Source organism: Myzus persicae, unplaced genomic scaffold, assembly GCF_001856785.1.
Source record: "Myzus persicae strain clone G006 unplaced genomic scaffold, MPER_G0061.0, whole genome shotgun sequence".
In the NCBI taxonomy this organism is placed as follows: Eukaryota; Metazoa; Arthropoda; class Insecta; order Hemiptera; family Aphididae; genus Myzus; species Myzus persicae.
Window position 1 is genome coordinate 1 of NW_019100940.1, and position 22,128 is coordinate 22,128.

General features: G+C 30.8%; 3 protein-coding genes across 3 annotated transcripts; 1 reads left to right on the forward strand and 2 right to left on the reverse strand.

The window, feature by feature from the left end:
* Positions 1 to 1,454: 1,454 nt before the first annotated feature.
* Positions 1,455 to 4,789, reverse strand: LOC111026950. The gene is made up of 2 exons (XM_022305143.1): positions 4,771 to 4,789; positions 1,455 to 1,744 (listed from the first exon to the last, which is right to left on the reverse strand). The coding sequence occupies exons 1-2, from the start codon at positions 4,787 to 4,789 to the stop codon at positions 1,455 to 1,457; spliced, it is 309 nt and encodes a 102-aa protein (XP_022160835.1).
* Positions 4,790 to 17,402: 12,613 nt separating this feature from the next.
* LOC111026951 lies at positions 17,403 to 19,055 on the reverse strand. Its single transcript, XM_022305145.1, has 2 exons — positions 18,924 to 19,055; positions 17,403 to 18,743 (listed from the first exon to the last, which is right to left on the reverse strand). Exons 1-2 carry the CDS (start codon positions 19,053 to 19,055, stop codon positions 17,403 to 17,405), a joined length of 1,473 nt encoding a protein of 490 aa, XP_022160837.1.
* A 2,125-nt stretch (positions 19,056 to 21,180) lies between these two features.
* LOC111026952 (protein ALP1-like) lies at positions 21,181 to 22,014 on the forward strand. The gene has a single exon (XM_022305146.1). It carries the CDS (start codon positions 21,181 to 21,183, stop codon positions 22,012 to 22,014), a length of 834 nt encoding a protein of 277 aa, XP_022160838.1.
* Positions 22,015 to 22,128: the final 114 nt, after the last annotated feature.

A 22,128-nucleotide genomic window follows, 5' to 3' on the forward strand; every position in this document is an offset into this window, starting at 1 on the left:
TTTAATCTTGTATATTTTAAATATGAATATTTAATAAACAAATAAAGCATATTATATTTATTTTTTATCATTTTAATAACATGTTAAATTAAAATAAACATCGTTTACTGCAGTTGAAGATTTAAAATCAAAATGGAAGAACATAAGAGATAACTATACAAGGTCCGTAAATGAGACGAGAAAAACAAAGAGTGGATCTGAAGCTAAATCGACAAAAACATATGCATACGGAGATGTACTATCTTTTCTGATACCTGTGGTAAAAAAACGAAAGTGAGTAAAATTTGAATTATACATACTTAACATTTTCACTGGTTGTTTATATTAGCATTTTCTATACACGATAAAATTTTCAAAATATTTTGATCTGTTTTGAACTATATTTACGGACATTTTCAGTTTTCAATTTTTTTAGTTTATTTCTATGAATATCAATAAAATATATTTATTGGGTAAAAAGCTTGAAAATTTGAAAATATTAAAAATAATCACATTTTTTTTTTTTATAAGCATTTAAAAATGCATTTTGCAACCTTTTTATAAAATTCAAAATTAAAAAATTATTTTATATTTAAAACTAAAAAAATGTATAAAATATTCAACTTTTATAGCGATTAAACTTTTTTCACTTTCCAACCTTTTTAATTTTATAAAAGAAAAATATGCAATATTTTTAGTATGTTTTTTAGTATTCTAATTTTTTTTTTTAAATTAAATTCAGGACAACCGGCAATATGGATAATCCCGAAAATATTAGCGTCCTTGACGAATCAAATAATGATATTTTTGATGGAGAAAATGTTGTATCACAAGGGACTGTTCCGGCGTCCGATGTATCTACCAGAAAAAAAAAGAATTATCAAAATAATGTAGACTTTCAAAATACCCTGGTTGAATTTATGAAAAATTCCCCCCTAAAACCCCCCGAAGAATTCGATGCCGATAAAGCTTTTTTATTATCTTTTTTACCAGATCTAAAAAAAAATGAACGATCACCAAAAGTTGGATTTAAAAATTGAATTTATGAATGCAGTCAAACGAATTATTACAGCTCCAAGTTATACCAACTATTCTAACCAACAACATTTGACTAATCATCAAATTCATCAACCTACAAATGCATTTCTTCCACATTTCCAAACCAGCTTCCCACCTTATTCATACCCATCTACTTTTCCAGCTGAACTTAATAATCCTGTAACTTCAAATACTGAAGGGGATCGTATTTAATTTGAAGTTATTATTACTATTTTTTATTTTTTATTTTTTAAAGGGTTTGTTTGAAATAAGTACTATCATATTTTTTTTAATATTTGTTATGTATACAATAAGTTGTTATTTAATTGAACTATTATACTAAGAAAATGTATTGATTCGGTTTAAATTAAAGATTTATCATGGTTTGATAAAAAAAAAAATATATATTTTTTATCATTAATTGCTAATAACAAATTTTACCTGATTGTCAAAGTAAGTCTTTCCTCAGCACATATCGGACTTCGAAATTTCGTTTCCTGTTTGGTGATGTAAGGTCGAATTTTCATCATAAGTTCATCAAATGAAGCAATCGACATACGGTAATATGTAAAAAATTTATCAGAATTTAATCTAATTTTTTCATAGAAATTCAAAAATCTTCTAGTTTCTTCTCGTGTTGTATTAAATGGATGGATCCAGTACCGTCTATCTCTTTTCGGAGGGTTTAAGTAGCCAAAATAGTTGGCAACTTGTACAACTTTCATAACTTGCATATAATGATCATAATCCATGTTTAGTGTAGTTTTTAAAGAATAAATATTTATAATTTTATAATTTATAATGTATAATTAACACAACTGATGTGTATGGTATCTAATTCCCAAATGATAAATGAACACAAACTTCCGCGGTTTTGCCGCGCTGGTGTAGTTTGTGTACACCGCGCGGCAAAATCTAACGTGGTTTCGACCGCGCGGCGGAACCGCTATAGTGTGACCAGGCCCTTAGAGCCGCCTTAAGAAAAAAACAATTTGAAGCTGGAATATCCGAAAGCAATATTAAGAAACTAATACTAGATGTCCCAACACGTTGGAATTCAGTGTATTATATGATTGACCGAACAATGCTAAGATATGAAAAGTGTGCTTCCAATGTTATGCAAACAAGATCGATATCACTTCACTATGATGGCAACGCCTGTCCCATGTGAGAGACTATTCTCAAAAGCCGGGGCAACAATAAACAAAGCCAGGAATCGCTTATCAAGCTCTCGACTTCAGAAATTGTTACTCCTAGCTGACCTAACCGAAGAAGAATGGTTTTAAAGATGATTATAATGATTTTTTTTTATTAATGACTGATAAATGATAATTACATAATTTATTTATACCTTTTGTGATATTATTATTTATACTTGTTGTATACCTTTAAAATTGGATGACCTATATTTTTTATTAACGACTGATAAATGAAAATGATATAATTGTTGATGATATAGTATTTTGTACAACTCAATAATTTTATAATTTATAAGTGCATTCTAATGACAACTGCTGAATTGATCATATATATGATATTGTAAATAATTTTGTAGAGCATTGAATTATTCACCTACGTTATAGTGTGTCTTAACATAATATAATAATCGGCGCATTTCGAATTGCGTCCACAGGTTTTTCAGCGACTAAGTATAATTAAATATAATCGATATAAAAATGTACATTGATGACACAAATTTAATTTATAATAATAACAATATAAAAATGGTTATAATAAATTATCAGTTCAATTCAATTGCAATATTAATAATAATAATAATAATAATATAAAAATTCATGTTATACATTTTGTCATGATAAAAATAGTATAATATAATAAAAAATAATAAAAAATGCATGTTAAACATTTTGTCATAATAAATCATTATCGAATCATACTGAATTTAAAATGTATGAACTATCGGTTTTAGTGACACGATACTATCGATTTTAATGATTTCTGAAGATAATATTGATAGTAATAATATGGCTGATTTGCGTCCCACAAAACGGGACGCAACTTACCGGTCAAATTTACTACCTGAAAAATATATTTTTTTTTGGGACACAAGTAACATGCAGCCATAAATACAGTACCTATATAGTTGTAGTCATAAGCCCGACTTGTATACAATTTATATAATACTCGAAAATCATTAATCAAATGATAATATTGTGGGGACTGGGGATAGCCACAAATCACTATAGTAATAATTATTGGTAAATGCGAAAAAGAAATAAACGTGTGCTCGATGTCTGACGGAAATGTATTATAATTTTATTGCATACCAGAAAATGACGTATGACACATACAAACGGGTGACGGTCAACCAAATTCAGACTGCCTAGTGCCTAGCGTACTATAATAGGTAGTATATTATTAAAATTATTAATAAATATTGTAATCGACGTTATAACGTCGTCGTCATTGTGTGACCAAAAATAACCAAAATCAACCTAAGTTTTACAATATTATTACAGTCATTCCTTGTAATATTTCCATTCCATAGTGACAGTGTTAAGTGTTTCTGTTAATACTTGTAAAAATATGAACTGTTTATCTGTTTGTCTGTTAATTTATTTATTGTTTTGTGTAATTTCATTCCGTTCACTTGAGTGTTGAGTATTGATTATTGAGCGTGCATAGAATAAATATAATCATCTGATTTGTCCAGATTATACAGTCCAGCCTGGACAGTCCTGCAGCCTTTTTTCTTTAAATTCATTAAACCGTCAAATCGGTAAGTACCTGCCTACGATTATAAATTATACCTAATATTAATTAAAGTATTATATAATTAGTACATTACCAATAGTTTGTTAAATATGTCAATTTTTAATTTTATTTAATTTTAGTTAGGTATCAATTGTTAATTTTTTATTTAATAATAAATAGCTGGTAAATAGGTACTGTGTTTTTTGTGTTTTTTTTTTTATAGATAGAATATAAATAACGTCGCATTCAAGATGGTTGAAAAGTGTGATTGCGGAAAATTAAAAACAAAATATATCAATGAAACTAACTGGATGCGACATTTAGATACCTGTCAAACATCAAAAATTAAATCAAAGAATACTGATATTACTTCTTTTTTTCAATTGGTTGTAAAAAAAAATTATGAAAGGTAATTATGTACCTTGTAACTTTTGTAGGTACAAACTTGTAAGTACAAAGGTTATACATGCAATTTATGTCATTTAGTGGGACATTTAGCTCCTATGTGTAAAACTAAAAATAAATTTAATCAAAAAAATAAAACTTACAATACTCATTATATAAAAAATAAAAGTAATAGTTCTGATGATGATGACATTTTTTGGGTGTATCAGGCAATTTCAAATTAATTTCTGAACCAAGTAATGAAACAATAAAACCTTTAGAACTAAATGTACAACTTAATGACATAAGCATTAAATTTCAAATTTATACTGATAGTTTGCATTCTCTTGTAAGTGAAAGTTGTTATTTAGAAAACTTTAGTCACATTAAATTAAATGAAAATGATGTTATTTTAAAATATTATATTGGTAAGCATTTTAAACCTTTAGGCAAACTCATAAATACATTATTTTATTCATTATGGCCATTCTTTTCATGATTGCTCCAACACGCTGACTGAAGACTTGGGCTGCAATTGACACCTTCATTTTTTTTCCTGGATAAACATGAGAGTCAGAGAGCTTAGGTACAAGACGGTCTCCCTCTGTACTTTGATTTTTATCAAATTCATAGAATTGAATTATATGTTTCTACGATGCTTTTTTCTGTTCATTTTCATATGTGAAATTTAAGTATTTAGTTATAAGATTATTTCTAAGACCTTTCAGCAAATGTGGGACATCAAAAAGTGGAATTATTTCTTGACCCCCAATTACAAAACCAAATACATCATTTTTCCCCCTTCTTTAAGATTAGTATTATCTTTAGTTTCTTTTATTAACCGATTGATAGCAGCAACATTGGATGGGGCTTGATCACAAACCGTAGAAATTACAGTAATGCCTGTTAATTGCACTGCTTTAATAACATCTTTCAGAATAGTTGATAGATTAAGACTGTTCATGTTACTATTGGTCAGATAGAAAGCAACCGGTTGTTTGAACTTTTATCTGAGTCCTCTCACCATAAAAACAAGTGCTTTATCCGAAAACTTTGGTGAACAATTATCGTTACCTAGGTCTTCAAATCCAATTACTTTTCCATTTTTTTCTGTAAACTGCGATGATGAAGAAATTGATACTTCATCAAAAATTATTGAACAATAACGATCTAGCTTATTTTTCAATTTCTTAACTGCAGTTTTTAAATGATCGAATATTCTTTTATTAATTCCTGTATCGAACGGTATTTTATTCAATAAATCCATGATTGATTTCCGGGAAGGAAGAGCAAAGACTTTTGAAAGTGTTTTATACGCTTTTCCACTTTGCTTGAACAGAGACAGTGCAAACACTTTATCATCTACAGTAAAACGTCTTCCACGCGGCATCTATTCTGCGGTTGCATTCGAATTTGAGATTCAATAAATTGTCTAGTGAACTGGTTTAGTGCACATGACTTCTTATTAGTATTTATAAATTTATCAGCTATTTTTAGTCGAGTTCTAGTTTCTGTGTATCGTTTGTGAACAACTAAATTTTTTTGTCTATAGATTTTGACAGCATCATATAGAAGACTTTTCCTTGGAGTCAATTGTGATTTTCTAAACATATTCATCTTTGCCAACACACCTTTAACTTTGTTTTTTTCTGCTTTGATTAGGTTGACACAATGAAATACCTTCACTGAAAACTAAAATCAAAATTTGATTAATAATAAAACAACATTCAACACATTTATAGTTACCTTCATTTCTTAGTTCATCAGACACACTTGGGTTTGAATGCATTATACTTTCACTTATTCCTACTAGACTAATATCCATGGCACAAGAATCTTCAGGATCTCCAGATGCAGGCATAGTTACACCTAAAATAATAATAATAATTGTGTTAATAAATTTTACTAAAAATACTAAGTAAAAAAAAAAAATCATTACTTTTAGCAATACTGATGTTCATTGCCATAGAATCTTCAAGATTGTCTTCTATATGAATGGATGAAGAATTGAATGTATCCATTATGTTCTCATCAATTATACCTAAATCCAAATTAACATTAAATTAATTATGTCCTGCAATATATATAAAAAAATAGCATGCATTTTTACAACATCAACAACAAACTTCAATAGTTAAATTATAGCATGCGCAACATTTTTATTTTAAATAATTAACTCATGCTCATGCACTAGTCACTAAAGGTAATACACAAACAGTACTCATCATAAATGCCAACAAACTAGTAGCATGCAATATTCCAAAACGTTTTAAAATAAAGGTAAAGCAAAATGTAAACAAATCATATAGTGTTAATAATATTTATACAAAATCGTACCATAATACAGTTGACTGTGTTTATACATGACAAAAAATGTAAACATTTTTTTATGGTTGGATAATTGTTCTTAGATTTGATAAATTGTCAAACCATCGAAAAATAATTTAACTTTCTGATACAACCAATACGGCAATACTTGATTTCAACAATTTGGTTAAAACTGATGTTGCCGCGCAACAATATTGATATAGAGAATAGCTGGTCACACACACATCATCACGTTTTTAATTATTTATTTTTGTTTCATTGTTTTTGTGTATTAATTATGTGATTGTGAATTATTATATAATATGTAGATTAAACGTTATCGCACGCCGCCGCGCCGTCCACGCGAATATTATTTAACACGGCCAAGGTGTCAATTTTCCATTTGGTCGTGCCAGTGACCAGGCTCGAGTATAATATACACCTAGGCATATATATGAAATTTGTAATCTTTTATTATTGTGAGCCATAAGGGCATTATTATTATATTGGTCCAGTTATCAATACTCATTGTATTTTTGCCGTGCGCGAATCGCCGGTTAAATTATTATTTATTATATCGTAGGCGCTAATCGCCTGAGTTTTTTTATATATCATTTGGTAAATTATTATATTATTGTTTGTGTGTGTTATTATTATTCGTATTATAGCATAGGTACAGGACCAGCTGGCCAGTCTGCGCTCCACAAACTGTGAGTTTTTTTTTATTATTTTATTAGTTATTTATTATACATTTGAATCTGTTGAGTCATAAGGACCGCAGATATTTTCTTATTATTATAGTATCGTGTGTCAGAAGGGCCACGTATGCTTTTTGTATTTCACACTTATCTTATATAAGCTAACAGCTCAATAGCTACTATTTATTGTAATTTATTCCAGTTGGCCATAAAGGCTGCGTATTAATATTATAATCAATTATAATATTTCATATTTTCCTTTGTTGGGCCAGAAGGGCTAATTTATATTTTAATATTATACTGTTATAGCCATAAGGGCTTTGATTTATTTATTATATTATATTTTATACATTTGTGTTGCTGTGATTTTTTATATTTGTGTCATTATTATTGTGTATTATACAGCAACAGCAACTCATTACCAAAAACCGTGTGTCGTATACTGTAGACAGTTGTCGAAATAATTATTTTACATAGGTGGGAATATTTTTAGCAAGTAAGATTTTGGGATAGGTCAGGCCTGTGAAGCAAAATGTGCTGAGGTGACAAAAATCAAATAGATATAAGACGGCCGCACGGGCAGGGAAGGGGCAGTCCCCGTCGCCGCCGGTGTGTTGTCGCTGTCGAGAGCGTGCGATCGACGTTGACACGGACGGTTACTGTACGGACTATTCATTTATGTTTTTAATTGTTTTTTTTAAAAGAATAAAGGTGTTTCCGACCCAAGAAATCATTTGTTTTGTTTGAGTAGCCACGCAATTTGCCGTACTCCTTAAAATCTAATCTGTAACCGGTTAATTCATGGTCGTTGAGGATTTAAGGTTTAAACGGTAAAGGTAATCTTACATTATTGTATTCTTTCAATCTGATCTGTAACCGGTTAATTTATGGTCGTTGAGGATTGAAAGTCTAAGCATTAAAGTAACGATATCGACTTTTNACGGTAAAGGTAATCTTACATTATTGTATTCTTTCAATCTGATCTGTAACCGGTTAATTTATGGTCGTTGAGGATTGAAAGTCTAAGCATTAAAGTAACGATATCGACTTTTGAGTGCCAAACTGTAACCGGTTAATTTATGGTCTTTTGGTTCCTCAAACGTCGGTAGAGGTATACCACTGAAAAGTGGGTATACGACAGTGGCGCCCAACGGGGTTCTTATCTGCGGTCTTATACATTTTTTTTTTGTTTTGTTTTGTGTTTGTGCCCTGGTACCTCAACCTTGGCACTTGGCACGTTTGATTTTTGAAGTGTTTATGTACAAGAAGTACAACAGTTTTTTTTTCGTGTGGTCTGGGTAAAGTTCCCTTGGCACACTATACCTTTTAAGTCGAAGTACGACAATTTGTGTGTGTTTCGGGTGGAGTAACCTGAGGCGCAGAAAATTTTTTGAGTTTTTCGGAAGTTAAGATAAATTAATTTGTTCAAGTGTTTTGGGTGGAGTAACCCAGGACGCGATTTTGTGTATGAGTATACCGAGTGAAGAATACGTACGCGTTCGATTTTTTTTTTGGTCTTTCGGAAAAGACAACGCTTGTACCGTGTGAGTACAGTTTTGCCTTACCGTGCATTTGCACACGAACGCGCTAAGGTGAGAAACTATTTATTATATACATTATACAATTATAATTTAGAAATAATATACGCATTAGGATGTAGGATACGCATTTGGATTAATTTTTTAGCAAATTTATCAGTTTTCTTCAAAAATAAATTTTTCTTTTCCTTTTTCTAATTATACTAAGTTAGTTAATTTTAATTTTGCTAAATATCTAATTGTATAAAATTATGTATTATTAAGCTATAATTATATAAAATTTTAATTATTTTATTTCAATAAAAACTATGTTCTTTAAAACCAATCCTTTTTACTAGCTTGTTAGGATATGAGTGACGAAAATCCTATAAATTTAAATTTAAAAATATCCAAACTAACTGAAATTTATTTACTCAAAAAACCGGATCTTATTAATTTATGCACAACCAAACAATTAAAGTGCACGGGAACTGTTGAAAATCTGAGGTCTAGATTATCAAAATACTATAAAGGGGTTGTAGAATTAGACGATATTGAGGATAATCTAACTGAAAGAGAAAAAAAAGCTATTAAGATTGAATCATTTAATAATAAATTTGAAATTAAAGATTTACTAATAGGACTTGATACAGGTGATTTAATTACAGAATCGAATAACGAGGATACAGGAACTTCTGAAACAATAGTAAAAAAAATATTACAAACTAACAACGATTTAAAAATTAATGCAAATAAATCATCAGCCCAAACTGATACAATTTTAAATACCAGTAACCAATTATATCTAAATATAATAGACCAAAACATTAATCACGATTATAATAATATAAACTCTGGCGTAAAAACCAATAATAAGGAAAATATTTACGAAGACATTGAGTTAATAAAAACAGACTATATACAATCCAACTTAAATAATACCTTTTTGAATAAACCTATATCTGAAATAAAGACAACAGATCAACCACCTATAATTAATAAAATGGACAGAAACAAACATATGATTATAAAACCAGATAACTTTTCAGGTCAAGGAGACATAAAACTTTTTTTTAAACAATACGAAAAGGCAGGATTGATAAATAACTGGGACAATAATGATAAAGTAAAATTTTTATCTATATTTTTAAAAGACACAGCAGGTACATTTTTGGAAAATTTAGAAAGCATTAAGGAGCATTGGTCTTAGGAAGAATTAAAAAACGAATTTTTAAATGAGTTCCAACCGATCGGTTACTCTATCTTATTAAAAACCAAACTAGAAAATAGGAAACAGGAAGATACAGAAACAATTATGAGCTTTGTAACAGATATTGAAAACTTATGTAGGCAAGTTGAAAGAAATATGAAAGAGGAAGACATATTATGCACATATATTTTAAAAGGACTGAAAGAACCAGTTTTAAACGCTATTTCTCTTCACGATAATAGTAACTTAATCAAAATTAAAGACAATTTAAAAAAATACGAACTCATGCAGTTTAGAATAAATTCTAGGGCCCCTCCAGGTTTAAATGAATACACAGATATTTTAAATAAACAAATAATGCAAATAGGTAAATATTCGAAGGACCGGGTTGAAGAATTAAGTGCGAAAATCGATCAATTAAGCAACTCCATGAAAAAGGTATATTTTAAAGATAATTCAAAAGACAGAGAAAATAGTAATGACAGGAATATTAATAGAGGTTTTAGAGATAACTCAAAAAACAGAGAGAGAGAAAGAGATTATGATAGAAACTCAGATCGTTATAAATATCGAAACAATAGCCCCTATCCGAATAAATCAACTTAAGAAAACAGAGAATTGAGCACTGACCAAAACTATGATAAAATTAATAGACATAATTATTATAGAAACAACAGTTATGACCAAAATTTTAATAAACAAAATGACAGGTTTGATAAAAGTCAGAATAGAGACAGATCTTACTCTAGGGATAGAAATTATGATGTAAGGGAAAGTGGACATGACAAAAGTTCTAATAGAAGCAGAGATAACAACAGAACTAGATATTATAATTACGATTATAAAAACTATGAACAGAAAGGAGGTAACGATAGATCAAGGAGGGATGACTACGACAACGAGTGTAGGAAAAATGACGCAAAAAGACGTTATAGCAGAGAAAATAGTCGGGATAAAACGCCAGAACATTATAAAGAACATCGCTATGAAAAAGAATTTGACAGAGTTATTTGTTACAAATGTAATGAAAGGGGACACTATGCAGATAAATGTATAAATCAAAAAAACGATTAAATACCGAGTTAGAAGGAAACAATTCGGAATACCTAACTCGGGGACAAAATAATATTAACTATAAGACTAACTCATATGAATATGACAAAGGCAAGGAAAGCGAAAAGAATAATTATTTAAGTTTTGTTAAAAATTGGTACGAATCGACACATTTAGGTAAACCTCCTATTAAAGAAATAAATTATGACAACGAAAAATTAATAGAAAATATTGTTACGCTAAATCATTCAAATAAATTAAATGAATTTCAAAAATTTTTATTTTGCAACAATGACAGAATAAAGTTCTCATGTGATTACGCTGAACACGCAATAAATATTTTTTCATTACCAACCAACATTGCAATTGGACACTGTTAGTAAATGCCTGGCTATGTCAAAAGGAATCGCATTACAGTTTAAATATAAATTCAACAACGTAAACATACTAATTGATCAAAAAAAAAAAATCACGGAAGTAGCTTACCTAAAAAACAAAAATCAATGGATTTTGTATCTAATTACAAAAAACAGGTTTAACGATGAACCCACTTACTCTGACATTTTTAGTACGTTAATAAATACTAAGCAATTTTGTTTAAACAATAAAATAAAAATATTAGCTCTACCCAAAATTTGCACTGATTCGAATAAAAAGAAGTGGAACATTATTTCGACTATGATAAAGTTTATTTTCCAAAATTCACCAATAAAGATTATAATATGCTTACTACCAGAAAAAGAAAAAAACGAACAAATTATTGACCTTGAAAATAATGACTTACAGATTACAAACACTGCATTAGGTAAAAATTTTGATGATGAAGTTAATGAAAAATTAAAAATTGAAATAGAAAACACTGCCGGTTCTTTCGTGAAATCCGAGAACGTTCCAAGCGACGGTGATTGTGGTGCCCACGCATTACGTATTTGTTTAAAACAACATGGTATTCACAGAAAGACAATAGATATACTAAATATGCTTAATATTCCAAACTGCAAATCAGGGTACTACCTTAAAGATGACGACTTGGCATATATTTGTGACCAATTCAATATGAATCTATTTCTAATACACGAAACATCAGACTATAAAAACGCCATAGTATACTGGAAACTAAATAGAAAAGATATTGGTATATTCAATGAAAACTGTCACTGGACTCCAGGAGTTATCACTGAAACAAGCTATCCATGCAAGTTCAACAATTTAACAATTAATACAGTTTTCCCCGATTTCTACACTATCGAAAAACACATAGACCATTTTTTATGCGAGAGTTTTGACCGTTTAAAAATTTCACAACAAAATCCAATAGTAAACAACAATACTGATTTCTTTATTAATAAAGACAAACCAATTGATAAATCTACAGTTTGGTACTCACAATATTGTCAAGATTGCGAAAGATTAACTACCTCCCAGAATGATTTAAACAAAAATGAAGACGAAGCATTTTGGAGCAAGGGGGGAGATATTATGTTTTGCGAAATATGTGGAGATTATGTTAGACAGTACCGTAACAGACGTATACAAGACGATGAACTGACCTTAGTCAATGACTCGAAAGAACCATTAAATCAGCATAAAAACATAACTGATATTAAAATATATAATAATAACAACAGTAATATTAATAATCAACATTCAGATGTGGAACGCAGACAAAGATCTATAAAAATAAATATTAACAATGTTGAAAGATACGCAATTATAGACACCGGATCAAATCTTTCATGTATAGACTATTCTTTAATAAGCAATAAAGACCTAATTAAAGCAAAAGAAAAAATTAAAATAACAGGAGCAAATAATTCTGAACTTGAACAGTTAGGAAAAATTGATTTAAAAATTAAAATAAACAACGTAACATATATGATAGACGCATTCGTGATCAATGGGCTAAGTTGTAAAATACTCTTAGGAAATGATTTCCACATTAAAAATAATTTAATCATAAATTTCGAAGAAAAATATTTAAAGTTAAATGGTGACACCATACTAATGGACAATGTTTGGAACAATTACAATAGCACATATAATATCAACTTAAAAATCGATTCTATGGAACCTAAAAATTGTTCAGACGTAAAAAAAAAGACACTTATTAAAATTATATCTAACGAAAATATGACTATAGCTCCCAAGACTAGGTCAATATTAAAAGTGTTTACAAAAACGCAAGACAGACAAATACAATACATGATAAAACCAATTGAACGCTTATACAGTAATAAAAATATAAATCTTGAAACACGATTATTAAATAGTAATGACGAAGTAATATTATACAATTTCTCTAATAATTATAGTAATATACCAAGCAATATGGTTATTGCGACAGCGACTGAATTAAATACGATTAAAAGTGATGAATACGTAATAAAAAAAATTAACACGGTAAATCAAAATATCAACAACAATAATACAACAGTGACTAAAGTAACGGATAAACAAGGAACAATAATAAGGCTACCTAATGAACTTAATTATGAACAACGTAAAAAGGCACAACAATTAATAAATAGGTTCAAGCATTTATTCACATCAGACCCTCTAGATATTGGGTGTGCAAATGTTGAACCATGTGAAATAAAATTAAAATCTGATAAACCTATATTTCAATCTCCGTACAGAACACCCCCAAATCAAAGAGAAAAACTAAAAACATTAATAAATCAAATGGTCGAAGCAAACATTATCGAACCAAGCAGAAGCAATTATGCAGCCCCTGTATTTTTAATACCCAAAAAGGAAAAAGGCGAATTTAGATTTTTAGTGGACTATAGGAAATTAAATAACATAGCTATTAGTGATAAACACCCTATACCCAGATCGCAGGATATTTTTAGGAGCTTAGAGGGAGCTAAATATTACAGTACCTTAGATCTCGCTCAATCATATTTTCAAATACCAATAAAAGAAGAGGATAGAAATAAGACAGCCTTTATTACTGACTTTGGTCTATATCATTTTAAACGAATTCCTCAAGGTTTCAAAAATTCAGGCCCTATTTTTCAAAAAGTTATAAACAACTTATTCAGTGACTTCTTATATAGAACTATGATAGCGTATTTAGATGATATATGCTGCTTCGGGAATAAATTCGAAGAAGCACTAATCAGATTAGAAGAAATATTTGTCAGACTAGACGAGGCAGGATTAAAATTAAAAACAAACAAATGTACAATACTAGGTACCGAAATAGAATTACTAGACCATAAAGTATCTAATATAGGAATAAAACCACTTGAAAAAAATATCAAGGCGATAACAAATTTTCCTATACCTGGAAAAATCAAAGACGTGCGAGCATTTGTAGGACTCACCAGCTACTATAGAAAATATATCAAAAATTATGCAAAAATTGCTGGCCCTTTAACCGACCTGACAAAGAAAGATAGTAAATTTCATTGGGACAAATCTCAAGATCAAGCTTTTAATATATTAAAAAATGCTATCATAACTGCACCAGTACTTGCACACTTTGAGGACGAATACCCCGTTTTTGTGACCACAGATGCATCCTTTGAAGGACTATCGGGAATACTAGAACAGAGTGATAACAACGGAAAGCGACATCCTATAGCTTACGCGTCCAGAAAACTAAAGGGCGGCGAAAAAAATTTTACTACCACAGAATTAGAAATGTCAGCAGTTGTGTTTGCGGTAAATTATTTCAAGGAATACTTATTAGGCAGAAAAGTTACAGTATTTAGCGACCATTCAAGTTTACAATATTACCAAACAATGAAAAACCCGTCATCTCGCATAACAAAATTTATTTTCAAATTACTAGAATTTGATTTAGAAATAAAACATCGTCCAGGCCTTTGTAACCAAGCGGCTGATTGCCTGTCTCGTTACCCGGTAGACACATTGCTAGCCAAAGACATTCTAGAAGAAAATAACAAAGAGGACCTACATTTTGATTCTATAAATTTGGAAAGATTAAAGCTAAATCAATCAACAGACGAATTTTGCAAAGGTATAATTTCCGCAATAAACGGAATGATCCTAAATTTAAAAGAAAATCAAGACAGTTTTTAATCAAAGACAATATCTTATTCTTTAAAGACTGGTCACCTAACGGAATAAAAGATTTATTAGTAATACCAAAAACATTAATTAACGTAATTTTAAAGTCATACCATGAATCAGCGTTATCAGCACATTTCGGTATCACAAAAACGTTAGCGAAATTAAAGAAAAAATATTATTGGCCAACAATAATACAAGATACAAACAAATTTATAAAGACTTGTGTTTCATGTCAACTTTCTAAAAATCCTAATGGAAAAAAACCTGGCTTGCTACAATCAATACCATTAATTGATACAAAACCTATTTCAAGGCTCTGTTTTGATTACTTAGGACCATTACCTATATCTCAAGGGAAAAGATACTTAATTGTAGCGACATGTAACGCTACTAAAATGGTTTTTTCTAAAGCAGTTAAGAACGCAGATGCAGCGTCAACAATAAACTTTCTCTTAGACATCATTACTACTTATGGTACACCAAAGTATTTCGTAAGCGATAGAGGGACACATTTTAAAAATGTTGAAGTCCAAAGAATATGTGAAAAATTAGGTATAACTCAAATTTTTTCGACATCTTATCACCCTCAAAGCAATGGTATGACAGAACTAATGAATAAGATTATTTGCAACTGTTTAACTCATTATGTCAACAACAATCAGAAAAATTGGGCACTTTATTACAAGATGGTAGTGTTTGCATATAATACTTATCCACATGCAAGATTAGGACACTCGCCATTTTTTCTAATGTTCGGAACTGAAGCAAACCAACCAATAGACAACAAAATTTACCCTCTTGACACAACATACAATAGATTAGAAGCAATAGAACAATTACAAAAAATAAGGGAAGAATTACCCAAATTAATAAAGACAGAACAAGATAAACAAAAATCATATTACGACAAAAGTCATAAAACAGTAAGTTACTCACCAGGGCAAATGGTACTTATAGACATCAAATCCCAAAAATATGGGGAAATAAAGAAATTAGCTCATAAATTCCAAGGCCCTTTTAAAATCATAGAAAAGATATCTGACGTTAACTATAAAATAGCCTTAACCTTAAGAGGGAAACCAACAGTAGACATTATTCATGTAAACAGAATAAAGCCTTATCATGAGAGACCAACTTGATGATAACAAATAATTCTTAATATAAATATCAAGGTAGCATATTACTATTGTATACAATTTCATTTAGGATTATATTAAATAATATTATAATATAATTATAAGTATACATTACATGGTTAAAATAATGACCATAAAACACAAATAATTGAAATAAGTTAATTAATACTAATTGTTATTAGTTTTAGCCAGATTCAAAAAGAAAATAAATAAATAAATAAATAAAAACAATAGTAAAAGAAAAATAATAAATAAATAAATAAATACAATAATAATAAAAAAAAAAAAAAAATAATATGACAACCTTATGCTGTTTTAGATGTTCATGTTAAAACTATTTTTCTTAATTCAAATATTGGCATATGGAATAACGGAGGAAATTATGGATATAACTGTTTCGTCGGGTGCATTTTTCGACGAAGTACAGGATGCAGTTATGTACGACAAAAGCATACCCTTAATATATACTCAAGAAATTAAAGATGACGGAGAAACAACTAACAATGTCTTTCAAATACAAAAATACTGTTCAGACAAAGATTCAAATTAATGTAAAATAACTCAACAAATTTTAACCCTACTGAAAACCATAAATGAAAATATAAATGAAAATTACTTCGATATGTCGGATAGGTTATTAAACAACTTTAACGAGAATAAACGATCTAAAAGGGGAATACAATTATTGGGCAATTTATACCATTTCTGTTGTAATGTTGCCACTGAAAAACAATTAAAACAATTTTATACAAACGAAGAGTTATTAAATACACATGTTGGGACGTGGTAAGCAAGGATAAATAAATAAGAAAACCGTAATTATTCGTACATAATAATGTGTGGACTGTATTCTAAGATTATAAAAAAACTATTTAGAAAATATATAATTTTGTGAACGGCACGGAGGACGCGTTGCGCACTTCGTAGTGTGCTTTCCGTGGTTTTCAAGCGACTGACGACGACTAGGTAAATCGATAACGCGTCGATCACGACTTCGTAGATCGTCGCGGCAATATGATTGATAATGAAATATATTTATAGTAAGTTACACACTACTAGGTACGCAACATGCCGCCCGCCTTGAAACATTGATTTCAAAATAATAAAATAAAATATGTGCAAAAAAAAAAAATTTTTTTTAAGTTGAATTGATATTAAAGACAGGAATAACTCAATTCTACTTTACGTTTACAAATACATAATCTAAATAAAAAAAAAAAACAATATTACAATTTTACAAGAAATACATTTCGTAATAATTAATATACATAGATTCTAAATTTAACAATACAATTTTAAGCATACCGACAAATTTTTCAAATAACTAATCTATATTATTTCCCTTAAATGGCAAAGGACATAATGTTCGAACTGCCCGTGTAAACTGTCCCGTCGACGTGCGGACTTCAGCGACTCGCACCACCCCGTCACTGCCAGCAGTAATTTTTATAACTCGACCTAAACGCCATTTTAACGGAGGGATGTTATCTTCTCGTATTAATACTACAGTACCCACTTCTAGTTTAGGTCCCTTGGCACCAGCCCACCTCTTTCTCTCTTGGAGCTGATTCAAGTACTCACGACTCCATTTTTGCCAAATAGTTCGCGAATATTGTGTTACTTTTCGCCATCGCGTCAAGCGACTTATCGGTATATTTGACAAGTCGGGTTCTGGTATAGATAAGAGTGAATCGCCTATAAGGAAATGACCTGGGGTCAAAAAGGATATGTCATTTGGGTCACATGACATAGGAGTAATAGGTCGGGAATTTAGGCAGGGTTCAGCGCGCGTAAGCACAGTACTAAGTTCCTCAAAATACAAGTGAGCGTTCCCTACAGTTTTCTGTAGTAAATGCTTCATCGACTTGACGGCTGCCTCCCATAATCCTCCAAAGTGCGGCGACCGCGGGGGTATGAATCGCCATTGGACACCAACGTCTGCTAAAGCTTCTTGTACCTTTTTTTTATGTTGTTCTGAGTTAAATAGATCGCTCCATTCCTTCATTTTACGATTTGCCCCGACAAAATTAGTCGCGTTATCGGTAAAAATAGTTGTACTTCTTCCTCGTCGATCAAAAAATCGATTTAATGCGTTAATAAATGCTGTTGTACTCAAATCTCCGACTAGTTCGATGTGTACTGCCTTCGTTGAAAAACAAACAAAAATACATACATACCCTTTTACTAACGGAGCATTTCGGCGCATACTTGTCTTAATCATAAAAGGACCCGCATAATCAATACCACAACGTAAAAATGCGCGCGTCGGTTCTACTCGTTCCATGGGTAAATTACCCATAATCGGCTGCACGACTACCGGTTTATAACGAAAACATGTTACGCATTCGTGTATTGTACTTCTGGCTAAATTTCGTCCGTTTAATGGCCAGTATCTCGATCGTACCGAACATAGTGTTGCATGCGGACCGCCGTGCATGCATCGCTCATGTTCGTACTTAAATATTAATCGTGTAAAATGACACTTCGCCGGCAACACGATTGGATAACGTTGTTGTACGTCTAACGTAGTGGCATTTTTCAGTCTTCCCCCTACACGTAAAACATTATGTTCGTCTAAAAACGGACATAGTTGAAACAACTTGCTTGATACAGCTATTTTATTCAAATTGGTCAAATCTCTAATTTCTTGTGAAAATGCTTCCTTCTGTATACATTTTATTATTGATGTTCGTGCCCTATTTACTTCTTCCACACTAAGTACGCCGTCGAGTTTTTAATTTTTACGCAAACTATTATAACCGAAACGTAAACAGTATGCTACGATACGTGTTAATTTATTTACGCACGAAAACCGGTTTATCAATGACGGATATTGCGGCATTACGTCGACGGCAGATAAGGTCACTGACCGAGCTTCGGGTATTTCTATATTTAAACTTTTTTCGTTTTTATTTGATTTGGGCCAATCTTTTTCGTCTTTTATTAACCAATCGGGACCGTACCACCACAACGGCATGTCGGTTAATTTTGACGGACAACAACCTCTAGAAATAATGTCCGCTGGATTGTCTTTCGTGTCAACATGAGCCCAATCGGCTACGGATGTTTTTTCTTGTATTTCTCCCACTCTATGGGCAACAAACGTACGCCACTTTGTCGACTGAGACGATATCCACGCTAGCACTATGTTTGAATCGGACCAAAAATAATTAATTTTTGGTGATGCCTAATTGCATTTTTGGAATGACTCTGTTTGCTAATCTTGCTAATAGTACCGCGGCGCATAAGGCCCTCCTCACACGGGGATACTCAAAAGAAACTGCAATCACCTAGATACTAGGAGACTAGGCGACTAGGCAACTACAGTTGCCGGTTATCTTCACACACAGTATACTAAATTTTTGTTTCTAGTTTTTTAAGCTAGTGTCGCCCTACTATTTCGACAGTACAGTTCAGTTTTTTGTATTACATGTGTACACTGATATTTATACAGTAAATAAATTAAGATAAATACATTTTTTATAATGTCTAGTAGTGATTCGAGTAGCGATGAAGAAATTATTCTTTATCATTACTATAAACACCACTTAAACAAACGCAGAAGAAAATATTGGATCAATCCTTATATTGAAAAAAATGTTAACTGCAGACTATTTGTTGCTGCTAAGGAATTACAGGAAAGTGACTCCCGATTTCTTGCATTCTACAGAATGAAAAAAGAAACTTACCTTCAATTAAAAGAAATTATTTGTCCTGCTCTTCATTACACAGACACTAATATGAGGGAATGTGTGTGCCCGGAAGAAAGACTATTGATAACACTAAGGTAAGAATAATATTTAAATTATGTATTTATTGTATATATTGCCTTTAAATACAATTTTATTATTTAATATAATGAGTAATGTTTAATAATATATTTTAAAATTAATATTAATAGTATATTTTATATTATATTACTGTGTTATTCTATATTATCGGTGGTCAAAGCATCACGGACGACTTGGTAGTATAAGCTTTCTGAGTCGTTATGCTGTATCTCTTCTACTGACATTGGGTTGTTGAAGGTAGAATTACTCTGAGGAGAATGGTCTGTACTTGTACTAGTTAGTGGTGAATGTGATGACATAAGAGAGCTTGTTTGTGTGTGTTGATAAGTTGGTGGTAGAGAGAGTTGTAGATATGGAGCAGGATTCATTATATCATCAATAAGCTGCAGAACTCTACGCCTAAATGAACTCATTTGTGCGTTTGTCATGGGTTCAATCTCGGGTAGCAAACTCAGAAGAAACATTTTTTTTTGTTGGTTGCACTCATTAGGAGTTGTTTCTATTTTTTTTTTTTTCATATTTAAGTATTCCATAAAGGATTTGTCCACATCAGTATTTGCTCGCTTCTGAAATTTTCCTTTCCTCGGAGTTATAGGTATTTTATATGTGTCACTTAAAGATTTTTCATTAGAAACATTGTCTTGTTGTTCTTGTTGACATGATGGTAGTTGGGTAGGACAGTTTGGTGGTGACAGATCGTTATCTACATGTGATAGTTGAAAATCTTCATTTTCTTCGTCATTGTATATTTCATTTTGGGTCTGATGTTCAGAATCTTGTGCTAGCTCAGTTGGACTTTGTTGAGGGCAATCAGATAAATTTCCAACTGGCGTACCCAATGCTCTTATGAATGGAAGCGCAAATTGCATGTATTCTGTTAAATAATATGGTTTTTTACTTTTGGAACTGGAACCACTGGCAGGGGGTTTCATATGACGGACAAATACGGAACGGAGGTTCTTCCATTTTTCTTTACACTCGTTTACTATAAAATATCAATAATAATTAATATTTAAATAATACAAAGTCTAAAATAATTGACGTCGAGTTTTAATTATTAATTTAATAAAAAATGTCTGTTTACAAATTATATCCCAACAAAAATACTCCGTCAACGCATTTAAGGTTCGAATTTTAACAAAATACCTAACCTTACCCGCCCTTTTTTTTTTACTTAGCTTGCGTCGCTGGATGATAAGAATTAAAATGTAATAAATTGTTTACAGGTACTTAGCAACAGGGTCTACTTTTGTATCGCTTGCATTATACTTTGCTAGAGGAGAAAGTACAGTTATATACATAATACGTGAAATGACAAAATTGATCTGGGAATTATTAAAAGATTCTTATATGCCTACACCAACTGAAGAAAACTGGAAATTAATAGCTCAACGTTTCTATTCACTCTGGAATTTACCAAACTGTTTGGGTGCATTGGACGGTAAACACATACGAATCGAAAAATTACCAGGCAGTGGATCAAGTAATTTCAATTATAAAATGTATCATTCGATAGTATTATTGGCATGTAGTGATGCAGACGGTTTTTTCACTACTATCGAAACTGGCTATGCTGGTAGAAATAGTGATGGCGGAATATTTCGAGCATCAACAATTAAGAAGTGGATTACAACTGGAAGATTAAATATACCATTCCCTTCAAAATTAATAGATGATTTAAATGATTATAATTTTCCTTTCTACTTTGTCGGTGACGAAGCCTTTCCATTGACACCATATTTGTTGCGACCATACCCACAGAGAACTCTTGATAATGTCAAAAGAATTTTTAACTATAGACTAAGCCGAGGTAGGAAAACTGTGGAATGCGCTTTTGGAATGATGACCGAAAAGTTTCAAGTTTTAAGCAGTGCAATTCGCACCCGTAATACAGAAAGAGTGACTGATATTATAAAATCTGTGTGCATTCTCCACAATTTCATTCGCAAAAAAGAAGGAGTTAAATATACACCATATGAACAAGTTGAAAACATTCAAGATAGCATCGATAGTACAACGGTATTACCAATTCAAGATCTTGTGTTACGTGATCGTGCTTCCGCTCACGAAGTTAGAAATTATTTGGCAAATTATTTTCTCACTCCCCGAGCCTCTGTTCCATGGCAGTGGAATTATTGTGTTTAAACTTTAAACTATAAAGAATTATCTGTTTTAAGTATTAAGAAGATATTGTGTTGAATATTTAAATTAATATTTTTCTGTTTAATAATAAACAAAAATATTTGAAATGGTTTTTTT